Raw genomic sequence first — 18,256 nt, forward strand, 5'->3', positions numbered from 1 at the left:
GAACCTCATTATGCACTAACAGCCCCCTTTCCTCTCCTGCCATTCTTCCCTCCTCACCACATGTTGTGTGTGTGTGTGTGTGTGTGTGTGTGTGTGTGTGTGTGTGTGTGTGTGTGTGTGTGTGTGTGTGTGTGTGTGTGTGTGTGTGTGTGACTCAGCAGCATATAAAAAGCCTCCAGTGACTTTACCCCGTTATGTCTACCGATCGCTCCCCGCTGAGAGAAGTTTACGGCAGAAACCACGAAGAACACGATGCTGAGGCTGCCGGCCGCCCTAACGTGCACATGCATGTGTCACGGAAGTATCTGACTTCAGCCTGGCAAAGGTAAGACAAAGAGAGAGATTTTGTAACCTGAAGACTGATTACAAAATTCAACAGGGAAAGGTTCGTGAAAGAGTTATCAGTGTTCGCAGCCAATAGAAATATAGAAGTGATGTAATGCATGCGCTTTGATTGATTCGGTGAGAAGACTATTGATCACGTTGCTTCTGTCTTTCTTTTCGATGGAAGGCAAGTGGTACTTGGTTGGTTTTGCATCCAACGCCAACTGGTATGCGAGTAACAAGGCAGCGCTGAAGATAGGCACCGCCATAATGACGCCAACTGAGAGCAGACACTTGCATCTCTCTCTTTCCAATTTTTTTTAATTTTTTTTATTTTATAGTACTCTATTAATCCCTGAGGGGAAATTTCAGATGGAACTTTCAATTTAAAACCTCCACCAGGTGATTTCTTTTTTTTTTTTTTGTGGTGGGGTGGGGGGTGGGGGTGTTGATAAATAAATTGATCCTTTTTTTTTTTGGGAATAATGGTACCTGCTGGAGATTGGCTCAGCTGGCCTATAAAACGGACATTCCTGGATGTTCACCTATCGCTGCCGGAGTGAGTGGAGACCCCACAAACGCCAACACACACACACACACACACACAACACACACACACACACACACACACACACACACACACACACACACACACACACACACACACACACACACACACACACACACACACACACACACACACAAAAGAGTGTGGGGGGGACACAAAGGAATTCAACAGCATGACTTGGGTATTTCTGCATCCCTCAGTTTGGGGAAATGACAACGACATGCGCATTGTTGACGTTGTGTACGATAACTACTTCTGATGTACACCGTCAAGACAGCACGGACTGGCTGAGGTCAACAAGCGTTACAGTAAGTTCTGCTCGTTCAGATCACAGCAGCCTTCTGGGAAAGTATCATGTATTAAATTCAGGATTTGGTGAATGTTAAAGAAACCAGTACCACGTTTGCAGATCGCACTACTGAGACCAGTGTTGCCCTGCAGCAGAAGTTCATGCAGTTCTCGTTGGAAACTGCCATCCTCGCTGACAATACTGCCATCCTCGAACAAAATGGTACGTTATCAATGCAGGAAAAAACATACAGATCTTTTATCCTGAATGCCTTGAGATCATTAGGTGGTTCAAACCTTTGTGTTGTTACAGAGGAGTGTCCTGGTGATGACGACAAGTGAAGAGGACCCTGCGTCCTTCATCTTCCATCCAAGTCCCAGACTTTCATGTCAGTCTCATCTTCCCCTCTAGTGAAAGCTACACGTGGGACAATGAAACTTAAGCATTTTACTCTTTTGTAATTGCATTTCTTTTGAGGTGTTTTACTTTTTACTATGAACTCAAAGTCAATTAAATAATAAAACACTGTTTGTGAGTTCAGAATAATTCCTTTTGTGCTCAAAAACATCATAAAAATAAAATAAAAATTAAGTTTGTGGTCACATCAATAATGAATTGACATCACATGGAGCCCCCTGTTGGGTGACTGACAGGAATAAAAGAACATTTAAAGATGAGCTGCACTTGTGTACTTATGTGACTGCAGCTTCAGTGAATGATTTAATGAATAAACAAAACAGTCATATAAACTATTTTGGATCATAAGCCTTTACTGTTTGACTGTAGGCCCTCTTGAAACAATAACAATAATAATAGTGATAATGACAGAGGTCTGAAAATGCATCGGTTTAGTAGAAACAATGAGTTAAAAAAACAAACAAAGCACTAGATTCACCAAATTACCAGGCATGTAGGCAAAATAACAGTGTGAGAGAAACCAACTGTTTCCAACTAGTGAAAGTGTGAGACAGAAAAACAAGGGAACAGTTTCAAATGTCATTGTTGAGCATATTAAACCTAAATGAGCACATTTTAGCAGGACCTCACTGCCTTTAGGACGTCTACCCGCCTGGTAAAGAAACTGTTACTTTCTATGCTCTTATATGGTTTCATTATAACATCTTAATGTCTTGTAAGTGATCAGCAGCATTTTTCCTGTCTTCTCTTATCTCCTGTATTGTGTGTATGATCTGTTAATCTGGGTGATGAGCTGCGGCACACAATCCTTACAGGTATAAATAAAGTGGTGTTGAATAAAAAAGAATCTGAAAGAATCTGAGTCATCTGGCCACAAGAGGGCAGGCTATGAGGTGACTCAGACAAACAGACCTTAAGAAAACAATACAAAAACAGACAAACAGATGAAAACAGATCGTTTCTGTCACAGTATGTGATAAATACAGCGGGCGCTGACATTGAATTCAGTCATTCTGACTAAAATTGCTTCCTAAGTGACACAGTGTTGTGAAACTGTAATTGTGATGAAATCTCTTTGACTCGGTGTCCTTTAGATTTCTCCTTCAAAATAAATAAAGGGAGATCAGGGTAAATCCTAAAGTTATAAAAAGTTATAAGTTCTAAAAGAGCAGCAGTGGTTTGTTGCTGGAGGTATGAGTCCGATTCACTGCCCTTGTATCATCATAATTACACGGTGGCAAGGTGTCCCATGAATATTTTCTAATGTTGTACGAGTCTGAGGGTGTATTTATACCAACATCAAAGTGATGCATAAAAAAAGTCTGATATTAAAGATCAAACACTTTTTATTGAACTCAACAGAACTGAAAGCAAAACATATGGATTATGGTTCTGTCTGCCGGCACTGATATTACGTTAACATTGTTGTTATGTTCAAACAACATATCGAGGGTGTGTGCAGGTTCATGTATAGTAATATAATTAAAAATAAGGAAAGTAGAGTCACTCATTTGCCTGAAAGGATACAACGTGAGAAGTGACAAAGTCTTCTTTGAGGCCTCAGTGGTGGGCAGGCTGAGCTGCCCTCATGTCTCTGATAAAGTGATCTACAGTTAGCACTCAGCCACGAGGTGATGGTGATGTATCATTTGAGTGCCATGGGATACAAAAAAACAGCAAATTCACGACAAAATAAAATTGGCAGCTGGTTTCAACTGTAACACATTGTACTGTAAATGCTATGGTAAAATAAACAGGTAAACAAGACTGACAGGAAAAAAATAGAGCGTGTAGGTCTTATGAATGCATTTTGGACAACTGTGGCCCTGCAGAGTGAAGCTCAGTTCGGTGTTCACAAAGCAGCCCCTCATTCTAGTCATGTTGCTCTTGTAACGGAACGACCTGTACTCATGCTTTATCAAACATGCATGTTTGTGTGTGTGTGTCATAGAGGGTAGAGATGTAGACTTGTTGTGAGTTGTAGAGCGTGCATAAACGGAGCTGCTCCTGCCACATAAAACCCTGCACAGCTATGCTTGTAAAAAGAGTTAGGCTTTTATGAGATTTAAGAGAAATTTGCAGATTTCTTTTTCTGAATTCAAAATCAGGCTGTGATTGAGATTTGTGGGTAATAATGGAACACAGCACCATTCAAATCAGGAAACATAAAAACACCTGAAAAACTGCGAACTGAGATTTGCAGCAGCAGCTAAGTTGTTTTGGAGTAAGTTTATGTTAAGTAATACGGGGGCAAGGCGAAATGGTTCAACACCTTGAAGGCACAATGGATTAATAAACCAATTATCCTCTTAACCTCATCCCAGGTATTGTTCAGATATAATTTTTTTTTTTGTAATGAATGGGGTTTAATCCATCAATAAAACTCATTACGTGTCAGTCAAGGTGTTCGATCTCAACTGTGTGATGGTCCAAACTGCCTCGTCTGGCACTTGCGTTGTCCCATATTTGACCTACACATATGCGCACAGATGCATGCACGTGCTGTAAACCTACATCCCAATGTCAGTCGAAGATGCAGAAAAAAACCCCCTCAAACTCAAACACCAAATGCAAAACAAATCTGACAAAATAACTCAAGTGTTTGGCAAAAGAAACAAAGCAATCGCTCAAGTCTGAATGAGTAAAGGCTCGCGGTTTCACCCACTTAAAATTCAAAGAAAGCTGCCGTGATGAGCTAAACCAATCATGGAGTGTCATGATTTCCCATCATGCTCTGAGAAACCCCTCTCTGCCCTTCCACAGAAAGGAATGTCCCATACAATCGAATGTCATAAGATCTAAACATAAAACTCTGTATATAATTCAATGGACAGACATATGATATCACTAAGATAGATATGACATTTCTCATTAGTGTTTATGTATTGGAATCTGAATAAATCTTTTGAGAAAAAGAGAAAATAACACAAAATATTGTATTTACAAAGTGACTTTTGGCATCCATTCAACTCTATATTACCACAATATAAGTGGCACGTCATTTGACGGATATGAGTGTTGACCGACTGGTGCATCCACAGCTTGAAAACGAAAACGAAAAGGGTTTGGCATGTTGATCATTTTTGATATAAGACTTTTGTTAAAATATAAAATCAAAACGCAACAGGGACTGGCAATAAATCTCTGCTATCACACGACCCAGTAAGTATAATTATTTGTCATATACAGTATTCAAAGGACTCCTGAAAACTCCCAAGCACGATACAAAGAAGGACAAGCCGGTTAGTATGTACATGTACAGTCTCTTATAGCTGTGCTCTGCTGAAATAATGTCCCTCTCTTCACTTTCTAATACTCTGCATATATATAAAAAAACAAAACAAACAAACAAACAAAAAAAGATTTCTGTACATGTCTTTCTCACATACCCTCCTTCTCTGGGAGATTATTGTCCTATTGGATAGCCAATCCTCTATCTCCCCTGTGATTGGTCATTTAAATAAACCCTCTCCATCTCTGTGGCCACTGATGGTGTGACAAATCACTTCCTCTCTCAGAGTCTCATCGTCGGCCGTTAGATGAACCACTCCTTCTTTGACTCGTCGATGGTTTCTGGGTTGTCGGTGCCGATGATGGCCGTGTCTGCAGACTCCCCGCCGGACTCCCCGCTGCCCTTGGCCTCGTTGGTGTGGTAGGTGCCTTTGTGGCGGAACATGTAGCGGATCAGGAACACCAGAGTACATAAGATGGTGAAGATCACCACCGCAATAATGCCTGCAGCAGAGAAACATCATGTAAGTGTTATTGTGCATTTTCAAATCACTAGATCGCCAACTTTGGGACAAGGTTTCATTATAAGGCCAAAACAATTAGTATATTCATTGATTTGCTTTAATATAGACTGGATATGTCAGATTTTAAACAATTTGTAAGACAACAGAAATTGTCACCTTGGGTTGTAAGACATTTCTTTTACATCTTTTTGACAATTTATTGAAAATATAATTTCTATTTTAGATTCTCTTTATACAGTCAAATATCTTTTTATTCAGTGTAAATTAAAACTTTTTACATCTAATTTTACGCTGCATTATAAAGTGCCTCCCATTGTGTTGAACTATGTAATAAATTACTCATAAAAAAACAAAATTGGGAAAATAAATGAGCAAATAAACTAACCAAACAAACAAAATGAAACAAAAACTAAAATTCGACCCTTTCATTCATTATCTATACCCGCTTCATCGTCATTGGAAGAGCTGAACCCTATACCTGCTGACTTTGATGGAAGGTGGTGTGCACCCTGGGGAGTTCATCACAGGGGCAACACAGAAGGACAGACAACACCTGCGACCAGTCTACAACCCATTTACAATCACCCATTAACCTCAGAAGCGTGTCTTTGGATGATGGGATGAAGCCAGAGCACCCAAAGAAAACCCACACAAGCACAGGGAGAACATGCAAACTCCACACAGGAAACTCCAGGGAACCCACTGCACCACTCATCTAAAATTATTTTATTAATAATAATTTATTTTCAATAATATAAAAATTTAGAGTGACACGAACATGGGGAAATGATTCTTGACCAGAATCAAACCGGATCGATTTTCATGCGCAGGCCTCAAACCACCATTATGGCCCATATATAATCATTTTTGACAACGTATGAAAGAGTAAATCTTAAATATTTTGTACATAAAGTACTGGAGGGATGATGACATTTTGTACCTCCAATGATGGCCGAGTCCCTGTTGACTCCATCGGGAATCACTCTCTCCTCATTGAAGGGGAACTCTGCATCTAAAGAACAAAAGAGAGAACAACACACAGATAGACTGAAACAATGTTCAGTACTCAACTTATTTATGGTCGGAGGAGCGACACTGGACCAGTTTGTGCCCATGAAATGACCAAACTGATGGAAAAAGTGCATTATAAGGTCAGAAAAAGACAAACATGTAACGGCCCTATTTACAGCAAGACAGAAAATGGAGCCCTTGGTCTTTTATTCAGTATTAAAAAGGAACAGGGAGCAATTTCTTGCATAACTTGTGTTGATTTAAAATGACAACATCTTGCTTCTAAACAGTGAGGCAAAATCCGTATTCACTTTAATCTACTAATAGAGGAGGACAGACAAAGTTTGGTTTCTCCTGTACTGGTTCCAGCTTCATTGCATACATACATGGGAAGGTCAACTAGATCGGCACACAGCTGCTCAGCTTCCTTAAGGGATAACTGGAGGTGGGTTTATTTAAATGTGTTCCTCCATTGTTTTAAGTGTTTCATTCAAGATCCATCACAGGTTAAGAGGTTAATAACACCTGCTGCTTCTGTGTGTCCACTGTAATCATCTGTCAGCAGCCATCATCTAATTGCTCCTGATGCACAAAAGTTGAAGGTAAATGAGTGGAGACGGAGATGAGTGGAGGGTGATGGAGGATTAGTGAGATGATCAATAACAGATTGTGTAATTATTTTCAGAAATATAGATGGAGATGCAGACCATCCAGCAGCTCTGTGCACACACAACCTGAATATACACATGCCGTCACACAGAGCATCGCCTCAGAGTGAGCTGTCAGCTATTTCTGCTGTTGACTTTGGTTCTCCTGGGAATCAAGAGCATGAGTAAGACTCAAAGGAGTGAAAGGAGAACAGGAGGGAAAATGGGAATTCACATCAGGCAGAACAGCAACAAGACTCTTTATGGTTTGTTAGCTGCCTGCATGTGCTTGGATGTAGTGTCCAAAATACACTGTGTCTGAAAACATGAGAGACGAGATCAGAAACAGGAGAGGTCATGGAAAGAAATGAGGGAAAAAAAAGACAGGAGAATGAGATAAAAAAAAAACCAAATATAAAGAAAAAAAATCTATTCAAAGTTAGACAACGATCATTCTAAATGAGGGATGGAGGGAGGTTTGGATGAATTATTGATTAGATCTATCTATAAAATAAATTGTAAGGCAAAACAAATACTAATCCCTTTTGTGGACGAATGGTGCAGAGCTGACTGAGTTTGGACCTGGAGTCCAGATCGATAGACTGGATCAATCTCAGCGAGCTCAATGATCCCAAAGGCACAGTTGGCCCGGAGTCAGAGGAAGATGGCTGCTTCCAGAATAATGACTCCCCAAATACTAAACGCTGGTGTTGAATGTAACATTAGACGATTACACAAATACCGAATTCTGTGCGTGTGTTTATATGGACTATATGGTTTATATGGAAAGCACACAATGAATGAAAGTTACAAACTACAAGCACAACAAATTTCATGGTCATCATTTCATTTAGGAGTCACAAATATGAACCTCATGGTGGGGCTTTAGAAAAACCTGGTAGGTTTCAGCGTCTTGACATTTGTGCATGCACCTGTCGAAAACTTCATGACAATCCATCAAGTAGTTGTTGAGATATTTGACGCCTGGATCAAAGTGGTGGACCGAATGTCTGACCGACATGCTGCTAGCATGGCTATCAATGCAAATTAATACCGTATTAAAACCACACCATGTATATAATAAATTGGGTTGGTTCAGACTGCAGAGTTTGTTTGATTTGTGGTAGATTTTGATAACGATCTTTGGTCTGCCAAACTGGAGAGGAAAGTGACACCTTCTCAATAGCGGCTGTGAATTTGTCATAAAGTCTTGTTGTATAAGCAGTTTGTATATAATCAGTTAAAGAGGAAGGAGGGACTAACAGCAACAAAATGACAGCATTTCAGTGTAACACCCACCTGTGTTGTCCAGATGCCAGGGATCTGTTGCAGCAGACATTGGTGGGATGGTGAGAGGTGACGCCCCACAGTTGGACTGCACCAGTTTGCCCTGGTAAGACACAGGTGAGGCAGCTGCAGGCTGTTTGTCCGGCTGACCGTCCGTTGGCGTGGCCTGAGCCTGTGTGGCTGTTCTCAGCGCAGATTTGAGGGGAGCTACTCCGTTGAACTGGACCCGTGACAGACACCCGACAAAACCTGGGTTGTTGTAGCGCTCGATAAGGACCGGGTCAACGTGTCCAGTCTCTGTACAGAAACACAGGATCGGAGAGGAGCTGGGATCATCGCAGTCTTTTAATGGACTCATCTTGTTGTTGTTTAATGAGACTGTCAAACCCCTGATGTCATGTTAACTCATGTGGAACTCATAAATATAATTGATATTGAGAGGAGGCGGGAAGACAGAAACCAGGGATCTCTGCAGCAGCTTTTAAAGTGAACACATCAGCACTTGTCATCTAAAACACACAGAAATGACAAACACGCACAGCACACTCTCTTTAAATGCACACAAATCTTGAACACGCACTCACAAACCAAGTTCACCTTCGAGCACTGGAAGGCACACATTTTTTGCTGATGCACAGACAGTAAACCAAATACTCTGCAAATTTAAAAACACGCAATGTTCAACCAGTGAATCTAGACCAACTGGGAGGCAGGAGACGGACGACGAGCAGAAGGAGGTCTGAAGCAGAGGAGGAACGTACACTGACACTGACCTCTAATGTCAAATTATCGGATGAATAATGAATTAACACCCCCCACCCTTTCACGGTCGTTCTCTCTCCTTCCCTGCTTTTCTGTTGTTATTCTCCTTTCATGGGATGAATCAGTAGCAGTGTCTGGGTTCCATATGAAAGCAGTAAGCAGCAATTACGTTAACAGAGGTTTTATTTCATATTCAGTATTTATTGTGGTTCAAATCAAACATCTTGCTCATTATAGTCTTTTCAGCAGTAATTCTAACCTTCTGAGTCTTAATCGTGCCTTTGTGAGTATGTGAGGACGATTGAAGTCCACATCAGCCATTATTTTTTATTCTATTTGCCAGAAAGACTGCTACAACAGAATATCTCTTAGATTTTCAGTGCCCATTACTCCTTGATGTAATTCAACATTGATATGAAGTGAAAGAAATATTAAAAGGCCGTGTAAGTAATTGAAAAACCCAAGGTCTCCTTTACTTGTGACAACTAGAATAATCTGGAGAGAAGGTAAATTACCAAATATCCACTTATTACCACGACAATCCAGACAAATTCAGATGTTCAAATGCAACAGTTTGTGCGCTCCTATCTCCGCCTCACAGTCCACCTCTTTCCATCCGTCTTTGTTTTTCAAAGGGAATTACTTCAACACACTGACTTGTTCATAAACCAGTGCCTGAGAACTGAAGGAGGCCTGCTGAGCTCAGTCCGGCCGGTCCAATATCCCTGTTCATGGTCGGATTATATCAACTGTTTGGAGGGTTGAACACAGCATATTTATAAGTGCTGACACGTATTGATTTTTCTACTAACAGTTGATTGGAGTTCAAAAGAGGTGACTGGGCAGCTGTTTGTTCTTTCAGAGCTCATATGACCAGATGTCATTCATTGAAAACAATCTGAAAGTGTTAAATCCACTCAGACATTGCTTGTCTGATTTAGATTCACATTAATGATGACATCTATTATCAAAATGTGGCTTAATGCTTTTAAATCCCTACAATGTGACTCTAAAAACACATTTATGTCCCTCCAACATCAGTAATACAAGCACATACACACATTCAAACACACACACGCACACGCACGCACGCACGCACGCACACACACACACACACACACACACACACACACACACACACACACACACACACACACACACACACACACACACACACACACACACACACAAATATAACTTCAGAGAAGACAAAAGGGAGGAGAGACTGGAGGAAACAAAGTGATAAAACCTGCTGTCTATCACTTGCTGCTCAGTATAGACTATAGAAAACAAACATCCTCAGACACGCTCAACTCCGGCACAAACCTGGACTGAATCCAAAAGAGCTGTCTTCAACACTTCCACAGAGCTGCTAAGTATGTTACTCCCTCACAAGAACTCTGGTTGTGTTTGTGTGTGTGTGTGTGTGTGTGTAGACAGAGCCAGGTTTGAATTTTTACATGCATGGCTGCTCTGCTGCTGCACAACAGTGCCACACCCAGAGGCGAGTCTTTGGACAATCCAGCAGAAAGATATGAACAAAGGATGACTAACTGGAGCGCTGCATGTGTGCATGTGTGCGTATGTTTACTTAATAAATCCTGTTACGTTAGATGATGGGGTTCTGAGTATCTGGACATGGCTTATAATATGATTCTCTCTCTTTATAGCATTTTGATGGGTCCAATACAATTGTGTGTGTGTGTGTGTGTGCATGTTTGTACATTATTGATTGCCTGGCTGCCAGGAATAGAGCTCTTCTTCGTATTCATCACCTGACCAGACCTCCTACAGATACTTACACTGTATGTACACCACACGGTGCACTGTTTCTGTCACTGTGCTGAAACACACACTTTACCAGACATTTAACACGCCATCTGCAGTTTCATTCTGATACACCACATCGTCAGGTCCAGGACGAGGTACTAATGCAGTTTCTATGTGTGCAAAGGTGTTCTCAAATTGAACGGCTCAGCATCACCTGCCTGATGAAGCACCAGTCAACTCTCTCTGCAGGAACAGAAACAAACGTATCTGCAATCTGTCACTTCACACCTTAAAAACCATGTACATGGTTTCAACTGTGTATGAATATGCTTATGTGTGGGTGTGTATAAGATAGGTGGAGAGACAGAGACAGACACATACACACCCCTGCCCACCCACCCACCCACACACACACACACACACACACACACACACACACACACACACACACACACACACACACACACACACACACACACACACACACACACACACACACACACACACACACACACACACAGGAGGGATACAAGTGCCTCACAGAGCTACAGTAAGCACGGTGAGCAGAAAACTGAAAACGACAGTCTTGAATACAGAATATGAATATGAATATGAAGTTCTCTCTCTCCTATGTGCCTGAACATGTGCTGATCGCTGCAGAGGCCTGTGTGTGAATACTAATAGGCTCTCTGTTGGGAGTGTAACAGGCTGCTTTGCATACAATGCCATATTCAGTCCAACAAGCTTCCCTAAGAAAGCAGTATGTTTGTAGTTAAAGGAACATACAAAAACATCACACATTTTATATCAACGGTTGTCACTGATAAGAGGCTTCAGTACTTTAATAGCATCATATCCATTAAATACTAATGTAGGAACAAGAAGTGGATGCAATTACATAAAAAAACAGCACTAATGCAATCCAATGAATTTGCCTTGCAAAATTACAACCTTTGTGAAGTTTTGATTGTTTAATAAGACTGTATTAGACAGCTCTCTGAAATATATACATACTGGAAGAAGGGAAAGCTTAGAATATACTTGAGTATTGAACAGGGAGGCTTTGGCAGTTGAGTCAACCTTTCTCTTCTGCTCTCGCGACACAAACTGAACAATAAAAGATGTTACATGAATTTTTATGGCTAGTCTGTCCATCACACGTACTTAACAACACACTAATTTATGCACATTAATAAGGAACATTCCCTTATCAGAAACATTCACCACAAACTGATTTCATGGCTTGTAATCCCTTCTATTGCTTGACCTGGTGGAGTCTTAAGGAGCTTTCCAGACTAATCAATAAAACATGGCCAAATGCACAAACCAACTGCTCTCCGCACACTAATCATAATCAAAGAGGAGAGGAGGGTAGGCTAATCCATTTGGCTTGAGACTGCAATAATGAAATGTACCTTCATATATGACATATAGAGCCTGTGTTGTGTTGTACCATATGTAACCCCTCACAAATCCAACTCAACAAAACACACACACACATACAGTCCACACGCGCACGCACACGCGCGCACGCACGCACGCGTGCAAGGTAGGCATGTTGCGCCGAGGATGACTCCTTCTGGTGGTGTGTCACCAAGGTGACCAGTGACATCACATGAATAATTCAAAAGATGAGGCAGCATACAAAGCTGTGAGGAGAGGTCTGCTGTGAAGAGAAAGAGGTGTGTTTTGGGGAGAAGTGCATGAAGGGGAGAAAAAAAAAAAAAAGAAGGCAGGATGGAGAGAATTGCAGGACTCGCAGAGAGGGAGGGTGTGCCTGCCTCCCTGAGAAGATCTGGTGACGAGTGGAAAGGTGAGAGGAAGATGAGAGAGAGAGAGGGAGATGATAGACAGAGGCGATTGCCTCTGGGGTGTAAATGTCTGGGTAAGTGGATGGAATAAAAGAGTGGGAGAGAAATGGGGTGACAAAAAGGGTGCTCAAAAGGAAGGGTTGGGTAGAGGAGATCAAACACAGTTGCCATGGCAACAAATGGAAGCTGATATAAGGGTGAGAGGAAGAGGGAGGAAAGGGGATGGTAAATTAAAGTATGATGCATCTGAGACACACCAAAAGAATATTAATGTGAGTCCACCCACCTCCTTTGTAACACTAAAACAAATATGTGACACGCACACAAGCACACACTTTACAGCTGCTGTTCATGGATGATGCACTAAAGAGGTAGCCAGACTGAGACAGGGAGAGAGACAAGCAGCAAAAAGGCAAAGCTGAGTTAGAAGTAGATGTAGAGGAGATGTATTGTAAGAAAAATAAGTTATTGATGCTACTATGTTCTTTTTTAATTAATGGTATTGATATTCATGCTTTCATTTTTGGGGATAAATCTCATTTACTGACTCTGATGCAACATTTGAGAGTAAAAGAAAAAAAAAAGAAGAAGCACAGATTGACAAAAACTTCTCTTTGGTTTTGATTTTTAGTTCTAACACACTGTAGTATTTGGTCCTGAGTGTGGTGGTCTCCTCTTAATTGTTACTAAGAATACCTTGTGTGGAATTGAACGATACTAAAATGAATTGCAGTGAATAGAGATGTGTAAAGAAAAGAGGTGTGGGGTAACAGTGAGTGATAAATGAGGACAACAACACATGGAGGTGGAGAGAAATGAGAGCGACTGAGAGTTTCATACACCTGTGGTTGCAACACCCGCAAATGCTGAACACACAAATGCTCACACAAACAGGTGAATTCATCAGTCAACATCTCTGGTGTCCTCCTCGATCAGGATGTCAAGTTGCGCAGACGCCGAGCCAAAAAGCTCAGACATAACAGAGACGCATCAACAAACAGATCAGGAACATAATTAATATCACACTCTCTGTGACGGCCCATTTTTCCTTCTGACTCAGACAGACACCGGCAGACACAGACAGGTCTGTGTAGTTTCCATGTAATCCAATTACCCGGATGGATTGCCTTGGAAATTCAAAAGCATAATTTTTTTTTGGCTTAAAGCATGAAAATAAAAAGATCCACCTCTCTACCTCTGATGCAAATTCAAGTCGCAGTTTACTGAAACCGAACTGCTGAGACCTCGATGCACTTATGCACATAGGTACGAACACACACACACGGAGACACACGCGCATAAAACTGTAGTTACCTATGTGGAGTTTGCAGCCGTTATCTGTAAACGGTTTGTGAGGCAAACCTTCTTCCTCTCCTCTTCTGCCACGCGTTCTTCTTCTCTGCTATGTAGGTCTCTTGACACAGTACCACACCGGCGAGCATCTCTCTCTGTCGCTGTCTCTCTCTCTCTCTCTCTCTCTCTCTCTGCAGTGCAGTCCCACCCCCATTCAGACACAGCAGCTGGAGAAAACCTGGATGCCGAACACACACTGGTGTGGATCCGGACTCAGCAGTCTAAAGTACAACTAGTGGGAAAGCCAGGGAAGATAGTATGATGTCACCCTTTGCACACACACACACACACACACACACACACACACACACACACACACACACACACACACACACACACACACACACACACACACACACACACACACACACACACACACACAAAGCACTGACCACTTCCAGGTATGTCCATCTTGAATTAAAAGGCACAAAAAGATGGTAAAGATTACAGAATTACCAATCAGGGATACAACGCTTGGAGAGATAAGAGAGAGAAAGTAGTGTGTGTTATCAGCCTCATCGAACATCAGGGTGTATCAGCGCTTTAATCAGAGTCAGGAAGTCTTGTGGCTCTGAATGAAAGGTCACAGCACAAAAGACAGGAATCGACAGGCTGCCTTAAAGGAAAAGAAATTGATTGAACTTCATCTTAACATGTTTTAGAAAATCACACATAAATAATGTGTGCTTAATTAGTAACTTATAAAGAATCAGTGCACTCAGCCCCACTATGTATAGATGGGTGGTGAATCTTCCTAACCTCCCTAAAAATTAATCCTCAGCAGGACAGCAGCCGTATGAAATGATTTATTAATGCACCGTTTTTTCTAGCAAACGTCTCCAGGCTTGCAGCGTACTGCATGATGACTGCTAATCTAGAAGACATGAATTCATTTAATTGGAGTGGTCCTGCTCATCATTTTTTAATTTCTCCATTAAAACAGGCAAAAACTGCTGGTATAATCTTAAATTATACCTTGACTGTCCAAACAGCACTCTGCCTTTTATAAGCTCACGTTCAGTTTGCTCTGTTTTCTCTTTTCTCTCCATGATTATGTTTTTAAGTATATAGATATGTTCATTCCACAGCTTAATTAGGTGTTCACATATTACAAATTAAAACATGTATACAGGCAAATTGGTTTAATTTAGGTTTATTGGAGGCATGTCTTCACCTTTGTAATGTCTATATTTATGACTTCTAATTCATCAGTGCAGAAAACTTCAAATATGAACATCTTAAAAATGATACTCCTAGAATTTTTTTTTATAGCTGTGATACTTAAAACAAATATCTTTTGCTTCGTCAAAGATTTAGTTCAAGCTGGATTTTCAAGAGACAACGTTAGCATTATCTCGATCTGAGAGATAAGATACATTAGCAGCGAGGGTAGTGTACGGTGGACAGATCTAGACATACAGTGATGATATTAATTGGTGCCGCAAGACCTCACTTGTACAGGTAGCTCAGATATAAATCCTAACAGCTATTAATTTGATTCATCCAGCAGTTTTCTTAATGGTTTAAGAGTACTCCATAAAAAAGCAGTGGCTTCCCATCATGCCGCAATCATGCTGCAAATGGCCCCCTTGATATATCTTGAGGGTCAAATTGGGTTTGAAATGAAAATAAAGGCCCAATTTAAAATAAAAACATGAAGAAAAGCCAAGCTGACTGTAAAATGACAGCTCTAATGCCTCACAGTTCTTCAGAATAAAGCCATTAAACGTTGAAATAACAGTGTCGTTTAAAGCCTGTGTGAAATAAAAGGCAGCCCCCACAGGGAGCAACACTATGAATGTGCGTGGACAGAGTTAACAGAAGAAGAGAGGCAAGGGGAATAAAAAAAACAAGACAGAAATCAGAATTTCAATGTGGTACTGATGTACATGTCCTTTACAACCAGCTCTCAGGGTGACAATCATCTGTCTCTGTAGTGCTTTCACAATGTCACTATTTCTATTGCTGTTTTTCTGCCTTTGGCTCTGAATCTATTCTCTTAGATAGACACACCCACATACAGTCCACAGTCCACGCACACACACACACGCACGCACACACACACACACACACACACACACACACACACACACACACACACACACACACACACACACACACACACACACACACACACACACACACACACACACTTGACAGATTTGCAGCACAGAGGCATCGGGGTTAGCAGCGTGCCTGCTGCTCTGGCTGATGTATGACTCATCTCTCCCATCTATTCCACCAGGATGCAGAGATCTAGACCCACACGCAATACATCAACCCACCCACCCACCGACCACAAACACACACACACACACACACACACGCACACGCACACGCACACGCACACACACACAGTGTCCCCATCACTTTAGAGGACATTACATCGACTAAAATTAATTTCCTTATCCAGAACCACTACGGGCCTTGCCCTAACCATAACCTACAACTAACTTTAAACCGTTGTAGAACAAAAATTGAACGTATTATTTATGGGGATTTTCTTGTTGTCCCCCTAAACAGAAGAAAAACTCATAATGTGACTGTCAATCGATTTATGTCTCCATAACACAGGTTGTATAAGTACACATCATCACAGAAAGGAAATACATGCACACTTTACATTCTGGCAGGCATAAATCCCCTCTGGTTAAACACTGGTGTGAGGATACTGTTACCCTACCATGCACACATACAACCAGCATACTGTTACATTTAGCGTATAGGCTACTGCAATTGCACAAGCATACAGCATGTGCTGAATCATCCCTGTGCTTCATGATCAATACTACTTCAGTACAATTACAGTTAGAAGCAAACAGTGCAAATCTTAGGACCCCGAACCTGAGACGTCCACACTGATAGCCGGAACAGACAAGCTGAGTGATGAAAGTCATACGCACACAGTTAAATACTTATTGTTTTTGTACTTAAAAATAGAAGGACATCAGTCACTTTTTTATAAATGCATGTCAAATGTTTGTCTGTTAATACAGACATAAAACTGAATTTTGTAATAACACTGGAGAAGCTAGGAGTATGGGTGTCTGGCATGTTTCTTTAAAAATGATGACTAATTGAATACAAAAATAGCTGACTATTATTTTTATCTTTCTGTTGATGGATTCCTCGAATTCCTGGTTAATCGTTTCAGCTCTAATATCCAGACCACAAAGTATCATGATGCACAGATAGAAGAAGAGAGCGCTGAGACTTGAACGAGTTCTCTTTTATCATCATTGAATTTTTCACTCGAGTCGATATACTGGAAACGAAACGTTTTTGCTGTTAATCAGCATTCAGGGGAGACTCAGGAAAACAAGTGGGAAAATGTGACAAATGCGCTTTTGAAAACAGCGTCTAATATCAAACACACAAAATGCATTAACTGAGTAGCCCAGAATAAAAATATCTGCAAATGATGAAAATATTGCATTACTGTAGAGATCCACGATGGTATTTATATGCTTTGCAGCCCAAAGGCAAAATGTAAAATCAGTTAAAGAAGGGATGAATAAATGGTTACTGCATATACGGGCCAATTAATATCATAATAACTGATAGGATCTGTAAATCTTTACCTTGCGAGCAGCTGTATATGTACAAACATTAAGTGGATAAGAATTTGTTTGTTTATCTGTGTGTTTTTCTGTGTTACTCTCTATTCTTCTATGTCTATTTTATTTATTTCTCCCACTGTTATCCTAGCCAACAAATCCCATCCCACAATGATCAGGCTGTGGGGTGACGGAGGAGACGTCGCTGTGATCGGTGTGTGTATTGTAACAAACACAGGGAGTCTTTCTCCCAGAAATAGAGAATCTGAGAGCTCAGCTGTCTGACAGCTTCTCTTGTCTCTGCAGTCCAAACAGAGAAGTGGAACAGATCTGATGAGATATGTGAATGCCTGCGTTTGTTCTTCCTGCTCTCTTCCTCTGTCTCGATCTCTCTGATCACAATATTTCAGTCATCTCCCTTCCTCTTTTTCACGAGTATCATCTCTTTTTTCCTTCCTCTGACTGTATGGCTTATTGTTAAGACATTTACTACAAAGTAGAGACTTAACATTTCAGTACACTTACTCTGTTCACGTGCAGAGCTGCATGTAATGAAATGGCTATATGAGCCGGGAGTGTGTGGGCATGTGAGGTGACTTTGAAACACCTGTGCTGTGTTACTTGGATAAAGAAGGATGGCTTCGTTTTCTGTGCTGTGTGCGTGTGCATGTGCTTGTGCGTGTTCCCCGGGGTTCTCGTGGTGAG

General features: G+C 41.1%; 2 protein-coding genes across 2 annotated transcripts in view; one reads left to right on the plus strand and one right to left on the minus strand.

Annotated features, from left to right (window-relative positions):
- Positions 1–194: 194 nt before the first annotated feature.
- ptgdsb.1 (prostaglandin D2 synthase b, tandem duplicate 1) lies at positions 195–1,957 on the plus strand. The gene is given in 7 exon segments (XM_069705579.1): positions 195–325; positions 471–641; positions 805–860; positions 863–887; positions 1,166–1,200; positions 1,302–1,403; positions 1,494–1,957. Coding segments are annotated over 7 exon segments (549 nt in total). The 3' UTR covers positions 1,523–1,957.
- Positions 1,958–2,926: 969 nt separating this feature from the next.
- Positions 2,927–18,256, minus strand: part of cntnap2a (contactin associated protein 2a) — a 317,507-nt gene continuing 302,177 nt past the window's right edge. The window contains exons 24-26 of the mRNA XM_069705533.1: positions 8,311–8,595; positions 6,294–6,365; positions 2,927–5,333 (exon numbers count right to left, since the gene is read on the minus strand). Of these exons, the coding sequence (XP_069561634.1) occupies positions 5,134–5,333; positions 6,294–6,365; positions 8,311–8,595 (557 nt within the window). The 3' untranslated portion in view covers positions 2,927–5,133. The remainder of the gene's footprint in view (positions 5,334–6,293; positions 6,366–8,310; positions 8,596–18,256) is intronic.

Source organism: Brachyistius frenatus, unplaced genomic scaffold (assembly GCF_029030835.1).
Source record: "Brachyistius frenatus isolate BFR_SWC_R1_liver_20210118 unplaced genomic scaffold, ASM2903083v1 Contig_57, whole genome shotgun sequence".
In the NCBI taxonomy this organism is placed as follows: domain Eukaryota; kingdom Metazoa; phylum Chordata; class Actinopteri; family Embiotocidae; genus Brachyistius; species Brachyistius frenatus.